Genomic DNA, 19,520 nt, shown 5'->3' with positions numbered 1-19,520 from the left:
CTCACTGTGTCTCTAGTACAAGACTATATCGCTGCAGCCTGGAGCCTCCCGTGTGATGGAGCTCGTCTCATGGCGCTCCTCTGGTGACAAGGAAGCCACACCCCCAGGAGTTCTTAAATTTCAGAATAAAAACTTGCGTCAAATAAGACCGTTCTTTATCTAGGGCGACCAAATTTCCTCTTTGTCCGGACATGTCTTCTTTTCACGTCCTGTCCGAGCGGGGTTTATACAATGTTGAAAATGTCTTTCTCACAAACATCACTTAAATTCTCTTGCGCTTTCCACAGAATACTACGTACTTACACAGCGTCAAACTACAGGTGGCTGTGCTAACACTGTTACCGTCCCAGTGGATAAATGGGAGGTGAAGCACAGGTGGAGTGTGTAAAGTCACAATGAAAAGATAAGAGTAATTAGTTAAAAAAAAAAAAAAAAAAAATGATGTATGTTCAGAACCTGATATGTTATTTTATTGTACAGCTTGCTATTGTGTATTTTATATTTAATATATAGAGAGTTTTGTTAAATATACAAAATATTTAAAATAATAAAGCTTGTTGAATAAATTCTTCAGAACTTTATAAATTTCTGGATGCAAAATTCAGGCTAGGGATCCCCCAAATAAATACTCAGCATAACCTGTGTATATAAACATATTCATGGGCATGGTGTTTAGATTTTTTTGTTGCAGACACAATCATTTTGCATGAAACAAGTGAATTCCATTAGAAGTACTGTCTGAATATCCATCATGCAGCCTTTGAAGGTGCAGTTGCATTGAACGCATTATACCATAGAGTACATGCTGTTGTACAAACCCACACCATGAGACAAGCGCCATCACACTGGAGTCTGCAGGCTGCAGCCATACTCGTCACCCATTGATATTTCTTTCTTTCTTTTTTTTTTGTCTGCAAGTCCGCTCAAAAATGACACCAACCACCCATGGTGTCATTGCTTAAGCTTCATGTGCAATTTTTTTCTTCTTTGTGACTGTGACCATCACCTGTCCTCATGGCAAATTAACCTATCATGTTTATTTCAAGCTGTTTCCTACATTATGCCATTGAGGGCTGTGCACACCCAAGTGAAACATAAAACAAACACAGGACAGACAGAAAGGTGAGGCATAGACAGTGTTCTAAGAGAAAAGGTGCATTTTATTTGTTTGTACTCTTTAATTCACACCTTAAAACCAGTTACAAATCTAAGACCCTTCACAAACACCAAATACGACAAAGTCCCAACTGGATCAATCATGAAGATGTCAGGAGGCCACAAGAAGGATAGATAGAGCAGAGTGAGATCCACAGGCACTAACCCAGCAACCTCCACTGACTCAGCAACCGGAGGAACACACTCTATTGAGTTTTGGTAGGTGCCGGTGTGGTGGGTCTGGCATGCATGAAAACCTCCACCAAAAGGAGGGAGCTGTCCCCTCCAGCCCAAGGAGGTCCACCCAGCCCCCCCGCAGGAGCCACCAAGCGGAGACCCAGCCCAGGAGCCCGGAGCGACCCCCCCCCCGACACAGCCAGAGCCCCAAGGCCCGGGCAGCAGAACGGGCCATAGCAGACCCCCATGGCGCCCCACCGGCCCACAGCCCCAAACCCCCCCCCCCACACACACACACACCCATACCACCCCCCTCCCCCACCATGCCGCCCCCCCAAAACCCACCCCCAACACCCCCTTCCACCGCCCCACCCCTCGCTCAGCCACCCCCCCTCCCGCCAGACCGCCCTCCCCACCCCACCCCATCCAGCCACACCACCCACGCCACCCCTCCCACCCCCAAATCCGGGAGGCCACCCGCTCACCGGAAAACAGCACCAAGGGACCGGGCAACAGCACTGCAAGGGCAGACGAGCCCAGCCCACCCCTGGCCGCCTGGAGAGATGTGATCCTGAGGGAGGGAGGGAGAGGAAGGAGCACCAGGGGAGGCACAACAACCTGGGCCCTCGGGCCCGGCAGGGAGAAGCCCCGGAGGTCACGCCAGTAAACCTATTGTGAGTTACCCTGTTACTGAGTTCACCAGTTCCCCGGCTGGTGAACACTAGCCCTGCACCGTGAATGTGACCCACCCAAGTGTATATACAAGTGTGTGTGGTTGATCTTTCTTTCTTTCTACTCAAACACTCACCATAGCAGGTGGATCTCAACACTTACAAGCTCTCATCAGGAGCAATACAGGATAAGCACTTGTTGTATGTGATGTGTGAAATCAATGTGCCACATATCATGACCTTTATCTCTGCATCTTTATTCAGAGATACACATGCGTGCAAACACAAGCAAACACTAAGACTGAAGCTGGCAGAACTGGCTGCAAAATCCAGGGTGGGGATCCTCAGAATAAACACCCCGCAGCTCATGAGCATGGTGTTATGATTACTGGTGGAAGACACAGTCATTTTACTTGCAACAAATGAATTCCATTAAAAGCACAGTGTGAATACCTGGGATGCAGCTTTTGAAAGTGCAGTTAGATTGAATGCAGGTTTCTAGCGAGTATTCTTCAATGTAACTGCTGGAAAACTTGCTCCAAGTAGCAACACCTGTATGATATTGTATGATATATTACGGGATTATCAACATGGACTGCATTTCATTTGAGACATGCTGAGATGTTGCAAGTCTGCAATTTATAAAAGCAGCATTTTTACTCACTGTCAAGCCACCGAAAGTGTACTCTCTTTCTAAAAGACTCATTGGAGACAATGTCTCTGAAAGAGGAGCACACTAGGGCCAAGGTCAGCAGTGCTGCATCACCATCTTGGAGGACCACCTCAAGAAGTATGTCCTCCAGACATATTCTTGGCATCTGAAAAGAATATAGATGAATGTCAAAATAACTTATAGTCCTTTTTCATTAATAGTGATGTATTTTAGAACAGTGATTTGTACATCACAATCAGTTCCTTACTGACCTCCAGGATCCCTTGTGGATGTACAGTTTCCTGAATAAGCACATAATTTAGTACTTTGATACTTCATTAGGTAAATTAGTAGTATACTGTCCCAAACCTACTATTATATAGGGTTAATTTCAACCACACTCACCGATTCTTCCAGAGGGATTGTCCTGGGCCTCTTTGCCATTTCAATTTCCACTGTTATCTGGACACAGATAACAATTACTGACTTATCTCAGGACAAAAAAGATCAGTTAAAAATCAATTACCCACAAGCTCATTTTAATATGTCAGTAAAAAGTTATATTACTCATAAAATAAAGAACCTTTAACATGCAGGCCATAACATTCCTGGTATCTATAAAGCATCCCACATTTACTACATTCTTTGCAGTAGGTGTGAACACCTAAGAGAAGAGCAGTTGGTCAGTCTATTTTCCAGGAAAAGGAAGGGGGGGTTGCCAAAACACACAGATGTTAGCTTACCTTTCAGAACACCTGTCAAAGACACAATCTGTGCTTGTTTTGTGATGAGCACTGGTGGGCCAGGAACTATGTCTCCTGGACATGAAGAGCGTACAGTTTCTCGTGGAATAAGCTTTTGTGGGCATTCTTCATTTTTGACGGATAGGACATTTTCTGGTAAAACAGGTGGGTACTTTTTCATGGAGTGAAGATATGAGACCATCCTGCGTAGTTGATTATCTTCAGGAGGATATCTTATACCCACATTTTCACGTAATGGTTCTGGCTCACCCTCTAAAGTTATGTCTGTGCTCCGTACCTTCCTGAAGAGACGACATTGGGTCTCAGATGAATGCCATTTGGCCATGCATTTATGAATGCACGACATTCTTGGCTTTGAACATGGACAGTGCCATGTATTCAGTCTTTTGTCGTAGGTGACCATGACTCTCCCAAGTCGGCTATAATAGCTTACAGTTGGTTCAAAGACTGATATATATCGTTTGCATTCCGACTTCATAGTGACATCAACTGTGGCTGGTACACTAGCAGCTTGAGACACTGGTGTTTCTTGTTTTCTCCAAACCACTTGTTTTTAACCATATCACTTAATGTTTCTTCATGGAGTGCAGTCTGGATGGCATTTGCTGAACAGTAATCCAAAGAGCGGATATGATGGCACTGAAATGTCGTTAAGCCACTCCGAACAGCAAAGTCACAGTCCTTCTGGCATTCACTGGACTCACACTTTACTTGATGCAGTTTCCCCCAAGTTTTCTTTTGTACATGCAGAGGCACAAGTGGTCCAATAAAGGATTTTTTCACAGCATATATCCCATTCCTCTCGCACATGGCATCAAGATGGAAAGAAGCATTGATGTCTCTGTGAGCAATGTCAGTATGTTTTCTGTAAATGTGTTTCTTCATGTTTTTTTTTTAAGAATCTTCAGATTACAGTGTTGACAAAGAATAGTTTTCAATTTTTCTCTGCGTACTCTGCAGGGGGGTTTGTCCATGCTGGGACTGATTGGCAAAGATGTTTCTGGTAGTGTCCTACAGTCACTAGATGTATCCTCCTGTACGTCAGGGACGGAATCACTCACTTCTGTCTTGTCCTGGGCACTCTCCTCTACCTGTGAGAGAGAAACAGTCACAAAAAGAAAAGTTGTGTCAGCATATTCTCTTAAAATAACAGAAGACAAAAGGACCACCAAAATGGAGATGGGCTGGCATAGAACATTGTATAAAGAATTTTTCAGTATATAAGACGCAAAACAGTATGTTTTCAGTCTGGTCCGGAACAGGCTCGGGTTTATGACTCTGTTATGTTTGTTGCACGGAAATCATTTATACTGTGTTGAACTTTGCCACTTTCCAGTGTTTCACTGAGACTCAGACTATTTTTCTTTTCAATTTTCATATCGTTAGGATAAGGTCTTTATCTGGCCTAGACCAGAACATACACCCCATATGTATAGTTTTTGACAAACACACACACAAGTCCTCACCAGTACAGACATTGGCCGGCAGCTTTTTAAGTGCCTCTCTGCATCCTGTCTTTTCACTTTCGTTTCAGAACAGAAAGGGCGGTGAAAATGGCCACTGCGTCCAGGCCTGCAGGCCTGATGACATTTGGTTATGTAAAAATCTATGAAGAGACAAAAACATCATGTCCAACATTGTGTGCGTTCCTTGTAATATAAAACTAACGAATATCTGACATAGGCAGTGATGACAAGTAAAAAAGTGATCATGGCACAGTACAAAGTTGATAGAGGGGAACTAACCTTCATGTTGGAGCGCATTTTTTTTTATGCACCTCCAGGTGCTGTAGAACCGTAGCCTTTGACAGAGGCTTGTACCGGCCAGTGGGGCACAGGGGGCAGTGGAAGAGGGCACAGCACACTGTGCATCTTGTCACCTGTGGTGGGTTTGTTTTTTAAAAAACACTAGGGTGGATCTGAAGGAACAATATAGGGAAAAAAAAACAGTAGTCTGTTGTCAAAAATTGTTTTAGGTTTTATTATTATTGTTTTTTTTGGTCAAATGGGGATACAATATAAATTTGCCTGTCATATTAATTTATATTCTCATTTATTATTTATTACATTCAAGAAAACACACAGTCCACATTCAAATCAAAAATCATGTTTCATGACATTCAAAAGGAGTTGGGAGGGGAAAAATACACAAAAATAGTAATAAAAATTAATTGTAATTAATTATTTTCTTGTCATACATTCTCTTAAACTGAGAATCGTGTTCTGATTTATTCCAGTTTAACGCTACACACTGAGACACAATTGTCTTTACAACAGTTCTTGCATATTCATGTTGAAAAATGATTTTCCTTCAATGATCATTGCCATCTGAATGCAAAACAGAGGTATTCTGTATATTATTCTTGCCGCATTTTGCCCTGAACATAACAACAAAATCTGTAAAACACCTAGACATACTATATACATTTCATAATGGTGACTTACTGAACAATAATAAATAAATCATGCCAATTAAGCAGATGATTTCATCTTGAAAAAAGTTGAGTTGACATTTATAGGTGGACAAATGATAATTTAAAATAAATAAGTAAATAAGCGAATTCTTTCTTTGAACATCTTCTCATGAGGGACACTTTACTGAAAAACACTTTCATTTATCAGTAAAAGAGTTCGCAAAACACTGCTTTAGGTAGCTAACATTAGGTATTAGCTTTAAAAGAGGCAACGAACGTTTCCTCAAACAAAGACGTAGCTACGTGTTAGCCCACGGACACCTTACAATTCAGATGAAACGTTAACGTTTCATTCAAACGTCTTATGTATTAAATGGATATAAAAACCGGCCTCTCTGGGAATTTACCTGTAACACCATCGCTGACTGAAAGCACGGCTTTAGATTTTTGACCGTGTACACTTCCTGTTGTACACGCCCACACCATGAGACGAGCGCCATCATGCGGGAGTCTCCAGGCTGCAGCCATGCCCGTCTCCTCTAGTAAGGAATTGTTTGGCAACTGGAACTGAAGCATCTCAGGTTTTGTAAGCTTTTTGTGTCATTTTCCACATAATTTGGGTTAATTATAGACTTAAAATTGATGGTTTGTTTGCCCTTAGTTAGACACAATAACACCAGCTTAGAGAATAAGCACTACAGCCCACAAACCAGCAGTGTTGAAACATGGTTGTATTCTCAACACTTATGTTAAAGTTTCATAACAGTGCCCACAAAGAAAATGCAGATAGCGCTGCTGTTTATGATGTATGGTCTGATTTACAGCACAGGAACATTCTAAGAGGGAAAAAAAGGTATTTTATAAAGGAACACATGAGGTTGTTTACTTACAGGATGTAAAAAAACAAGGAATTAGAGTTGCAAATAGTCTATAAAGGCAACAGTTTGTTCAGTGTTTTATGGTAGTATAGACAGCATGATTGTTTTTGAACAATGCCATGATCATGCAAATGATTTAAATCCAACATATTAGCCCTTATCTATACTTGTCTTCATTTAAATTACATGGAGGACTGACCACTTTGCTGTTTTCTGCTGTTAGAGGCCGTTATGTGATTTTGTTGATTGTGTTTCCAATTTTTAAAATCTCTCCCACAATGGAAAAAGGAAAAATGCTCAGATTTCAAGGTCCTGCATTTAAAAACTGACTGAAGCAAGGAACTATAAGCACCTTTAAAGTCACTAAATGAGTTTTGTTTTGACATCAGATAAGCTTTAAGTTTCATGGAAGACTCTTTTCTTGGGTTTATCCACCGTCAACGCTGTCAGGTAACCTACTGCTGTTAATAATATAAAGTTCAATGTTCAGTATTTTAATTGAAAATAGATTTTAGGTTCAGTGAAGAGTTCCTTCTCCACTTGCAAATGTTTTTGAGTTTGTACCTGCAGGCTTAATTCGTTCCGTGTTGAATTTGCATGTCAGGCGTGAGTTCGTTAGTTTTCCATTCAAAAGACCAGCAGGCCACACTTCAAATGTTTTGTCTGACAGTTGGCCTGTAAAAGTCGTATACAGCATGCTGGAATACACATCATTGCTCGGAATAAATCAAATACTTATACATCTGAATGGATCAGTTGATCAGTTACTGTATTCATGACTCGTTTCATCTTCATACAGCATCAGTTTTTTTATTTCATGGTTTCAGGTGTGGTTGTTGATGAGTTTATTCTTCTAAAACTGATTTGATTTAGGGTTCTTTTTGATTAGAAACGAGAATGCAGACAGTGCAGTTTATTACAGACTATAATAGTACCACACTAGATCTATTAATAATAAAAGTTTTGCTCAGAAAAGTGTTTGTTAATTGACCCTCATCAAACATAGTGCGACTCACTTCATTAATCTTGTATCTGTCGGATGCAGGATTTGATAATGGGAGTTTGACTGGTGTGTGTCAGCTCAGTGGCACTCCTAAAGGCGATAACAATAATAACAATAATAATAATAATACACCCATCTCTGCCAGAGAAAAACATGCTGAATTAATCCGGTGTAGTGTTGCAGAGAGATGAAGGATAAAAGACGGTCTGCGTCGTCAGGCGGATCCACCTGTGGAACACATTCACAGACAAAGCAGTGGGAGTAGCATTAAAGCACGCCACATCAGGAAAGTCTGAGTTGTTGAATATAATTCATGCATCTCTGCTAATATTAGGTACGGCTGTTTGCATTAATTTGGGAATAAATAGAGCGACACACTCTGAATAACCTGCAGCAGACTGATTGAAACGCACCACGCACCTGTGAACAGCCTTAAAATTTGACACAATCTCAAATGTTATCATGAAATATTTGTGGAAAATCGTTTCTGTGTTTCTAAAGGTGTGGCTGCATCAGACAGACACAAACAAAAGATTTTTTTGTTTTTTGTTTACAAGAAAAATTAACAAAACTAAATTCTACTGAAACGACCTGATGCTCAAAATGTCTTGTTTTTATGGAACCAATCAATTTTAAGTTTTTAATAGCTTTTAAAAAAAAAAAAAAAGATTTGTTTAGTATTATGGCTGTGAATGTACTCAAAGAAATTACACCTGAAGACCTCAGAGTGATTCTTAATGTAATATACATGCAAACGTATGGAGTGTCCAAAAACCATTTTCCATCATTAACATGAATCTATGTCCTTTACTATGTTTTTATCAAATTTTAAAGCATTTTAAACCGTCCAGGGTAGGAAATGTGCTCTGAGAAGAAACTTCCTTCCCTATTATGATGAAAGGCATTTGTTTGTGGATTTGGCACATTAGAGCAGAAACATTATCAGAATCAGAATGTCTTTATTGTCATTATTGAGAACAACTACATTTATCGTTCATTACATGTACTCAGTTATTCCTCATCTTAACCCTTCTGTTGTCATCATTTACGGCCACCAAAAAATATTGTTTCCTTGTCTGAAAAAAAATTCAAAAATTCAGCAAAAAAAATTCTCAAATTTCTGAAAAATTTCAAAACCTTCAGGAAGAAAATTAAAATAATTCCTTGAAAGTTTCCCTTAATAGTTTTATTTATAAAAAATAATCCCCCAAATCTGGCAAGAAAATTCTTGGAAATATTTTTAAAAAATGAGTAAAAATCTTCCACAAAAAATCTTTAAAATATCTAAAGCGATTATATATATATATCAATAAAACCTCTAATATTTCCTTTAAGAACATTCACAAAATACAGCGAATGTTGCTGGATTTGTGAATGTTCTTAAGAAACATTTTTAACATTTCTTTTTTTCGACCAAAAAATGTTTAAAGATTTCCCAAAAATGTTGAAAATGTGGACATCGGAAGTTTTACTGTGAAAATATTTTTTCCCCCACATTTTTAACCTTAAATCAGGTCAATCTGACCCGCAGGACGACACGAGGGTTAAAATACCAAAAAGTAATGATAATTCAATCTCTTGGGATCAGTTTAATTTCAAAGGTAGTTAAAGAAATCACAGGCTGAAAAAATTAAACAAATAAATAAAAAAGAAATTAGCTCAAAGACAAGAAGTTCAGACTTCCACTCAGTACTCATCAACCCAGTTCACATGAGCCCACACTAATACAACATAAAATGTGTTAAAGAATAGAACTAAAAACTAGTGATGAGATGCTCAATCGTCCATCGCTGTCCAGTGCACTTCTGAATGATGAGCTCATATTCATTACTTTCTCCCACAGCGATCTCCAGACATCTGTTTGTTTCCTTGTTCCTGATGGCTTGGCCCTAACCAGAGGAGAGAGAACATTTAGGAGATCATCAGGAGTTTTTAAATATGTGGAAAACATTCATGACTTGGGCTCCTCCTAGTGGTGGAACCTGGAGAGACACCAGCAGGTCACATCTCACCTGTCGGAAGTCCCAGTGCATGTTCAGCTGGTTGTGCTTGGCCAGCTCACACTGGTGCAGGGTGGGAGTACTTCCTGTTCCTGGGTCCACCAGGCAGCGGTTCTTGTTGTATTTGTGAGATTTAATCAATCCGATGATGATTTCATCGTCTGCGTTGTAGTAGCAGTACTGGTGAGCCAGACCAGTTCTGATTAAATGATGTGATCCATTAGCATTTCAGCGTCTTTTTTCAAAGGTTTTTCAGATTACCTGTGGTTCCTGGAAGTGGCACTCGTACAAGATGGGGATGTTTCCTGGAACAGGTCCCTGGTCCACACAGCCGCTCTTCAGGATGGTGTTCTGCAGCTGTAGGGGTGGTCGTTTGTCATTGTTAATATCACTGCATTTTATATCCTTTAAAAACCAGACATGGATTCATTTTCAGGGTATAATGAGGATAAAAGTGCTCCTTACCACCCCATAGCCCAGCAGGTTGTTCAATGGATCCAGACTTGGATAGACGTTGTCCAGGTACCACTGGAAAGGTTTACAGTTCAGCTTTTCCCTCAGCTTCTTCCTCTCTGAAACGTCACCGATGTCAATTCCATGATCCTGTGTGGCAGAAATATTGGCTAAAACCTGTATTCATTTAAACAATAAAATAAATGGTTTCACTACGGTTTAGACCAAACAATATTATGTATTAAATTTTACCAAACTAATTTAAATATTAAGACTGAAACCCTATCATGCTTTATATTACATAATTACACCTGACTAGCTTCAATATTAAAGTTAAGATCCTACAACATTATACATTATATAAATTTATCAAAAATAATGTAAATATTAAGATTAAAACCCGACAATGCTATATATGATGTAGCTACATGAGACTCATTGTAATATTAAGGTTCAGAGCCTACATTATAATAAAATAAACAAATATGCCCAAACTATTTTGAACATTAGGTATTTACCTAACTGACATAAATATATTACTCTACAATACTATATAATATAACTACAGTTGATTCGCTTTAATATAAAGATTAGGACCCTATTATATTATATAAATTTATCACAATAATGTCAATATTAAGATTATAGCCCTACAATATTAACCTTCTTCATAACAACAAAAAAATAACAATAATAATGTTAAGCTTAACAGTATTACACAGTATTTTATATTACACAAATATATCTGCCCAAAATCAAAAATTAAGATTAAAATCTTCAATATTATATATTACACAATTTTATTCAACCTATATCAATAGTAAGAACTTAATTATTATAAATTATACAAATACGCCCAACTATTTTAAATATTAGGGTTAAGACCCTAAAGTATTATTTGCCTAATTAACTTCAATATTAAGATTAAAACCCTACAGTATTACATAAATATTCAAATATACTCACCTTTTTTTCTTTTTTTTTTTAAACATATATTGAGGTTTAGGGTCTAATATTAGATATTATACAAATGTGCCTGACTAATTTACACATTAAAATTAAGACCTTTAGTATTACGTATAATAATAATAATAATAAACATTAAAATAACACAGAAAACTCATCAAACCCAAAGATTCTGCTTTAGCAAACACCAGTTAACAGCGGAGATGTAGATCAGAGTAAAAACCTTCAGAGGAACGTTCCAGGCGATAAACGTGTTTTTCCGGTAGTCGTCCAACCAGATCTCTGCGACCCTCAGAGCGTTCCTCCTCATGGTGACGCTGAGATCAGGAGCATACGGTTTATGAGCTCTTTCAATGTGAGCGATCTTAGAACAAGGGACGACCTCCACACTTCCTCCACACAGCCACGCCTGAGCAGTCAGAGCATCACAAGGTCATCAGACATCACATCAGTCCTCTTCTTTATCTTTATCTAAATGACTGATATCCCCAGATACTCACACGGATCCCAAATTCAACGTTCTCTCCTCCATAAACTGTCATGCCTCCATCAAGGCCTCCGATTTCTCCAAGGAAATGTCTGTCTGCTGCAAAGATTCCCATAACAGAAGGACTCCTGTTCAAACCGACACCACAGAGCTGCTAAAATCATATGTATCATCAAAACATGCGTTTGTCACGTCTAAAAAATAACATGTAGACTGAAAATAATAACTAAGAAATATATTTGTTAAAAATAAAGAAGTAAATGTGTAAATATAAAGAAGAATAAATAAAAAATAAATAAAATATTTAAAAATATTGAAATATAAAATTAAATTTTGCCTCTGGTTTTCCTTTTGTTTTTTGTCTTTGTATTTACACATTTATTTCCTTTTTGTTTTATTTATTCTTTTATTTCTTCATCTTTATATTTACAGAATTATTTCCTTATTTTAAACAGATTTATTTTTTTATTTATTATTTTGTTTATTTCTCTTTATATTTACTTCCTTATTTTTTTAACAATTTATTTATGTATTCTTTTATTTATTCCTCTTCACATTCATTTTCTTTTTTTTAAAACAGATTTATATCTTATTATGGCACTCCTGTGATTCCATACATTAGCTGTCCTACAAATGTGCAAACACTGGATGTACAATAGCTGGATGTTCCTTCATGTCCTGTTCACATGGACGTGGCTAGTTTAAATAAAGTTTGTTCCACATACTTTCTAGGTTGTGACTCATCTTCCATCTCCAACCAGTCAGCGTTAAAGGACTCGTACATGCACCACATAGCCCAGTCGAAGCCATGTGCAGACGCGATGTATTGTTCCACATGTAGGTCGTCAAAATGGACCTTATCAAACACCGGCGACACCACCACGGTCCGGTCAGCATTGATCCTGGCCAGCAGAGGCTCTGCCCTGGAAAGAAAGAACATAAAACAGGAGAATAATCTCAAGAGAAGGGTGCGAAATGTCATTTTTAAACACTACTTGTATCGTATTTTTAACAGGAACTTAAACAGTGAAGTTGTAGTTTACACTTGTTTTCCTTTAAATAGAGCCCAATATTTAAAACAGCCACTCACCATCCCTCTGTGGCTTCAACGTGGGCATCCAAAATGGCCACGACATCAGCCGTAGCATGCTCCCAACCAGAGATCCGGGACTGGGACAAGCCCATTTGTCTTTGATGCCGCACTTTCTTAATGAGTCCAGGTCTCTCTTTGTGAATCAGAGCTATGTAGTCTTCTAAAGGTTTCCTAAGGTCATCTGAAAATGCAATTCACAGTCAGATCTACAAATAAAGTACAGATGACGATAGCAGGATAAATTATAGCACATAAGATGAGAGGAACATTATAAAACCATAAAACCACTGCTAAGCTTACTGTAAGTGCTGCAGTCGTCCACCAGAATGATTTCCTTCAGCAGGCGTTTGGGAGTGTGGGTGATGATGCTTCTTACTGCCCTCTGAATGATAGAAAGAGCCTCATTTACGTAGATCAACACCACACTGATGGTTGGAAGGTTTCTGGGATACTTCTTCTGGAGACATCTAAGTGATATAAGACTGTGGTTAACATTTCAGTAAACTTTTATCTTTCATTTTTGCAAAACCATTAATAGATTCAATAAACACCAGCATAAAGCCAGTCATTGGAGGTGATGATTTTGTGCTGATTTCAGCCCAACTGAAAGGCAGTTTGTAAACACTGCAAAGCTTCTGGATTCTCTTATGCACTTCCTCACACCTTTAACTGAGAAAAACCAAAAGCTGTCTTTCTGGACTACGTTACCCAGACGCCTCAGTGCCACTGCCTGGGGAGGGAATGCATCAGCTTGACTGTATTCCCATCTGTATGTGACCAGGTTGTAAGATGGGGTAAAATCATAGTGTGCACAAAGATATATGCAGCAGATTTTTGAAATTATTCAAACTAAATTGAACATGGGTGATGATGTTAGTGACTTGTTTGTTAAAAGATGGGTTTAAAGGTCAGAACAGGCATAAAATCACAGTATCATCAGCATATATGGACAGTACCATCTGGACACACTTGAAGAAGACAATTCAGATGATAGTTTTATCATTACTTCTTGAAAATTTGGAGCGATTTTTCTAAAAAGAAACGTGTGGATGATTTCATGAGAGTAGCCTGTAGTGGAATGATGATCCACCAGGCATCAGAATACATGTATCAGGGTATATACAACAGGTTTTTAAGGAAACTATTTATCGTGTTGATGAGATAGAGGTCTCAGAAACTCATGTATCAAATATGATACAAATGGCTATATAGGGTTAATTGATTATCTAAATAAAATTGGTCCTACAATAGATCCTTGAGGAGTTCCGCTGTGTAACTAAGGAATGGAGAACAATGAATACCCATTGTTGTACATTCAGGTCAGCGATTTGACGGATAAACTCACTTTACAGAGCTTCTAAAGCAAAACGTCATGGTGAAATGTGTCAAATCTTAAAGTCTTTGTGTGATAAATTATTCTATTTGTGTTTTGGTACCAAGAAAAAGAAATGTGTTAAGGATATTGCAGTGCTGGTGATCTCTTTTTGTCCCAGTATTTTAGGCATTTGTCTTTGAGTGTTGTACCTACTGTATGTGACCAGGTTGTAATGCAATAAGATGGGGTAAAAGCAAAGTGTGCACAAGGAGATTAGCAGCCAATCAGGACAACTTTTGCCTGAACGTTTGTCCAATCAGGACAACGTTTGGCTGATATGTTTGAAGTTGCTAAAATTAAATTGAACATTTGCATGATTATACTTTAAGCTTTAAAGGTCAGATAGGTATATAAATCCCAGTATCATCAGCATACATTGGACAGTACCATCTGGTCATTATTATATATACTAAATACTACAATAGATCCCTGAGGGACCTCTATTTTACAAATAGCAAATGTAAAAGACTAATCTCACATCCTGCACATCCAGGTCGAGGCTTTCACTGCTAAATTAGATTTAAAGGGATTCAAAAGTAAAATGTCATCATTAAATGTGTTGTCTGCCGTCTTAAAATCATTTTGTAGTTTACTAGCTTATCCGTTTTTTGGTTTGCTTTTTGTTATCTTTCAGACAAGCAACAGCAATACTGTAAGTTACAACAAAGATATGGAAACAAAAACCCAAGCCCAGAAATGTCAAGAGCAAAGATGTACCTGCTGTCTCTGGTGTCTGGGAGCTTCCTGTCCAGTGGTAACTGGTTGCTCAGGAAGGCGTTGTATCCGTAAATCTCAAACAGGCCTTGAGCCATCTTTTGATCCTCTTCTGGTAGGTCATCACCCCATTTGGCGAACAGAGAGGATTCTGGGTATAACTTTGGCACCCTGGGCTTCAGGTTTTCTTTCACGTTGGGGAAAAGTTCATTAGAGGAGCTCTTTTGACCGGATGCCACCAATAACAAAGCTGTGGAGGAGAATAGACAAAGAAAAAAACACCAGAAGTATTTTTCAGTCTGATTTGATTGGACTGTCATGAAAATCACACACCGGATGACCTTATATATATGTTTTATTCAATTTTTTTGCATGAAAATGACCAAAAACTTTGTCATCAGAAGAGAACCCAGGTAAAGAAATAAGATCAGTATGGAGCCCTGCAAGGGTCATGGCAAGACTTTTTATTACCTCATAGTACTTTTGTGTTAGCTCATGATACCATTTAGGGTTATAGAGCGGTATATCCTGTCACAACCCCACAATCTTAGACTAGCTTATCAACTACATCTGAGCTCACAATTAGTAGCTGCATAGTGTCAGTTTAATGAGCAATAAATGCATTATGGAAAGTGTCACATCATCTGTTTACCTAAACATGTAATGTGTTTTAACTAGACTGGACCAACACACCAGAATGTACAGCACATTGCAACGTAATGCTAAAATCATTCTCTCTGTGATCTTTAGGGGCTCCATAGTTTCAACTCCTGGATTTCAATGGGTTTTGTCTGACAAACTGCTCGTCTTAGCTCCTGACAGAACATTTCAAACACTGACTTTATTCTTCTTTGCCTGGCTTTAATAGAACAGCGGTACACTCAGGGGCATTGTCTCTAAGATAAAGTTCATAGACGGATATCCGTGTCATCCGAATTCACAAATCGAATTCAAAATTTATCGTTTCATCAGTGATGGTGAGTTGCCCTGGCTCAAATGCAGCAAAACAGGCCCAAACCATGATACTGCCACCACCATGCTTCACATATGCGATGAAGTTCTTCTGCTAGAATGAACTGTTTTCATTTAAACCCAAGCTCTATATTGGTTTTATTTGTCCACAAAACATTTTCCCAATTAACCTCGGGCTTGGGGCTCACCTTGCTTCTGACAGATATTAAACACATTTTGCTAAAAATAATCATTCAAGAGTAATATTTATACTTATTATTTAATTGGGTTCTTTCTGTTTCCTCAAAGGACAACCTGATGGAAAATGTGACATTTTGGATCATATTTAAGCAGAAACAGATTAACAAACAGTCACAGTAAATACACAACTAACATAGCATCACCCATTCTGTGATTCATACACCCCCTGTCAAAAGTTTTAGGACAGGTTCTAATTTATTTGAATGAGAAAGTGTCCTAAACCTTTTGACAGGGGGTGTATGTGCTGTATTAAATGGCCAAGATGTACAATGTTTTTAAAATTCAAATTTGGACATGCAGTTAAATGAATTATCGATCTATTCAAACTACTTGATCAATGATCATGTCAGACCTGCCAACCTTGGCGGAATATTTTGCGTACCACTTAATCCCACACGCGCGCGCGCACACACACGTGTGTGTCTACCTATCATTGTGGGGACATACCATTGACTCCCATTCATATCTAACCCTAACCCTAACCAAAACAATGGCTAATCCTAAAGAAACGTTTTTGCACTTTTACTTTTTTCAGTAACAACAACATGGCCAAGAAAACACTGTTTAAACTTGTGGGGGACCTCATTTTGGTCCCCACAAGTGACATAGTTTTCGGTTTTCCTACAGTTGTGGGGACATTTGGTCCCCACAATATAGCAAAAACATGGGCGCACACACACACGCACACACACACACACACACACACACACACACACACACACACACACACAGCTCGCGCTCATGTCGATAGGAAAAAAATACTCTCGGTGCTTATTTCCCCGATATGACATCGCATTTTCAACGTGAAAGTAACGTTATTAACAGTACATATTTGCCAAAAGACACACATGTACACTCACACGTGCACACACACACACAGAATGTTACCGTTTTAACCGTCAGCTGCTGCGGGTGGGGGTACGGGGAACGGGGAGAGAGGCGGAGGGAGGCAGAGGACAGGAGAGTGGGCCAACAAGGGTTCAGCAGACTCGTTATTCTCTGCTACTCTATGATGATTGGTTGAAATTGCACCACTACACTGCTGCATCGTGTTGTCAGGCATGAATATTGCACGTCCACATTTCTAACAGCACTCACAGATGTCTGCAGCTTTTTGAGTAGTTTAATGAGGCGGAGTGTACCAGCGTATTTTGATGTCAAATTGCGTACCTGCTACGCAAAATGCGTACAGGTTGGCAGGTCTGTCATGTGCTCCTGTTCGGTCACTACCTACCCATATTCCTTAGTAGAACAGATTTGCTTCATTTCAAACCCACTGCAATGAGCTGACAAAACCAGAATACACAGTCGAGTCTTTTTAGATTTAGTTTCTAAATGGTACTCACCCAGTTTGTTTAAGGTCTCATCGATCCTGTCCAGTTTTCTGTACACAACTTCGTGATGTGTGAGTCCTTTAGGAGAAGACTGGACTTGTGCCCAGCTTGTGATCATAAAAATAATAAGGTACATTAAGAGTAAAATGCCTCCAATTACTCCAACTTTTCGCACATGTGTCTTCATTGTGGCTTCTCACAAAGGTTCACAATACTTCCATTGTCATTCAACAACTCGTCTCAGACTTTATGGATCAAGTTGTACAATAAAACTCATCTTATCACAAAGATAACAATTCATACCATGTGCACCTTAAACGAGCTCGTTAAGAGTTGTTTAACGCCTTGTTAAAATCCACAAAAGAGCACAATTTAAGGAGGCTGACGAAAGCATTAACTGTTGTCAATACTTTGCTTTAAAGAGAATCTGAATCACCTCCATACACCAGTATCTTACTGACTGATTAGAGGAGAGGCGCAATGATTTAACACTATCAAGTGAACAATATAATGCAGGTTTCAAAGTACAGAGATGGATTTATGGCTCTCACAAAAATTACTCAACGCTCTTTTAGTTTGTGTGTTTCAGTGGCTGTAGTCAGGCTCAAAATGTCTTTTTTCTTTTTATTACCAGCACTCTCATTACACTGTACATCTATGAAATACAGTTAAGACTATCTTTGTTTCTCTGTATAATTTGGCCTTTTTTTTTACTGTATTCTCTCACCTATTTTCTAAGTTTTTATGATTGATCCTTCTTAGCTACTTAACGTAGTCATAGTAATTTATTAGTTTTCCGTATATGCATCATTTTGTCTGTTTTGTCTTTTATAAAACTGATCTGTGAGCTTTTTCTGAGTAAAGTCTGTCAGCGATTTTGAGTTTTGGACTTCAATAATTCTGAAAAATAAATCTTCTCATGTTTACTCCTCTCACAGCAGGAACATGCCGCCTCCATGCTGGTTGATAATTAGTTATAACACAGTTTTTAAATGTACTAAAACAATAAAATATTGAAAAAGATGAAAATGGAAAATGGGTGAATTTGCTTAAAGTTTTCTTGACAACATGGAGCGAACAAGACGAAAACTCAATAATGCAATAAGACGGGGTAAAAGCAAAGTGTGCACAAAGAGATTAGCAGCCAATCAGGACAACTCTTACCTGATGTTTTTGAAGCTGTTGAAATTAAATGTAACTTTTGCATGATTATGCTTTATACTTAAAAGGTCAGGAGAGGTATAAGACCTCAGTATCATCAGCATACATGGACAGGAGCATCTGGACACACTTGAGGAAGGCAATAGATTCTCTAAAGAAATGTGGTCCTACAATAGATCCCTGAGGGACCCCTATTGAACAAATAGCAAATGTAGAAGACTAATCACTCGTTCTTGTACATCCAGGTCGAGGCTTTGACTGATAAATTAGATTTAAAGGGCTTTGAAAGTAAAATGTCATCATTAAATGTGCCACATGCCATCTTAAAGTCATTTTGCAGTTCACTAGTTAATCTATTTGCAGGGATGGGATCAGCAAGTTCTGATTCTAGCGGAAAGTCGTTGACGGGGGGAGGGGGGGGGGATGTGCGCGGCGGCGGCGGCGGCAGCGGCAGCGCAGCGACTTCCAATCGCTGGGCCGTTTACAATCGTCGTTAACAAGCTATCGTTAACGTCGTTACCATCTCGCGGGAGTATCAGCGACAATAAAGTCTTCAAACTTGAAATGAAATCGGCGGAAATCTGCGGATCCGGAATTCCATGAATTCGCGGAAAAATCACATCCCTGTATTTGTTGTTATCTTTCAGACAAGCAACAGAAACACTGCAAGTTACAACAAAGATTTGGAAACAAAAACCTAAACCCAGTTTTAAAGAAATGTCAAGAGCAAAATGTACCTGCTGTCTCTGGTGTCTGGAAGCTTCCTGTCCAGTGGTAACTGGTTGCTCAGGAAGGCGTATCCGTGAATCTCAAACAGGCCTTGAGCCATCTTTTGATCCTCTTCTGATAGGTCATCACCCCAGCTGGCGAACAGAGAAGATTCTGGGTATAACTTTGGCACCGTGGGCTTCAGGTTTTCTTTCACGTTGGGGAAAAGTTTATTAGAGGAGCTCTTTTGACTGTCTTTCATGACAACAACATGGAGCGAACAGATGAAAACTCAGAGAGCCCC

At 38.9% G+C, this 19,520-nt stretch overlaps 1 protein-coding gene across 1 annotated transcript; it reads right to left on the bottom strand.

Moving 5' to 3' along the window:
* Positions 1-8,652: 8,652 nt before the first annotated feature.
* Positions 8,653-19,485, bottom strand: LOC110962363 (probable polypeptide N-acetylgalactosaminyltransferase 8). Its single transcript, XM_022210303.2, has 12 exons — positions 19,246-19,485; positions 17,360-17,454; positions 14,805-15,051; positions 13,013-13,179; positions 12,710-12,893; positions 12,345-12,542; positions 11,633-11,747; positions 11,356-11,541; positions 10,179-10,316; positions 9,975-10,070; positions 9,726-9,893; positions 8,653-9,602 (listed from the first exon to the last, which is right to left on the bottom strand). Exons 1-12 carry the CDS (start codon positions 19,476-19,478, stop codon positions 9,468-9,470), a joined length of 1,962 nt encoding a protein of 653 aa, XP_022065995.2. The 5' UTR covers positions 19,479-19,485; the 3' UTR covers positions 8,653-9,467.
* Between the last annotated feature and the right edge of the window lie 35 nt (positions 19,486-19,520).

This window comes from Acanthochromis polyacanthus, chromosome 8, assembly GCF_021347895.1.
Source record: "Acanthochromis polyacanthus isolate Apoly-LR-REF ecotype Palm Island chromosome 8, KAUST_Apoly_ChrSc, whole genome shotgun sequence".
Taxonomy (NCBI): domain Eukaryota; kingdom Metazoa; phylum Chordata; class Actinopteri; family Pomacentridae; genus Acanthochromis; species Acanthochromis polyacanthus.
The sequence above is the reverse complement of the archived record's forward strand: the minus strand, read 5'-3'. Positions and strand labels throughout refer to the sequence as shown.

What these genes read in the sequence shown, in the direction of transcription:
- LOC110962363 (XM_022210303.2), bottom strand. Translation starts at nt 19,478, where the DNA reads ATGAAAGACAGTCAAAAGAGCTCCTCTAATAAACTTTTCCCCAACGTG. An exon ending in GGACGACTGCAGCACTTACA is followed by an intron (nt 12,894 to 13,012) that starts GTAAGCTTAGCA and finishes TTGCATTTTCAG; the next exon opens with ATGACCTTAGGAAACCTTTA. An exon ending in GATGAGTCACAACCTAGAAA is followed by an intron (nt 11,748 to 12,344) that starts GTATGTGGAACA and finishes CGGTTTGAACAG; the next exon opens with GAGTCCTTCTGTTATGGGAA.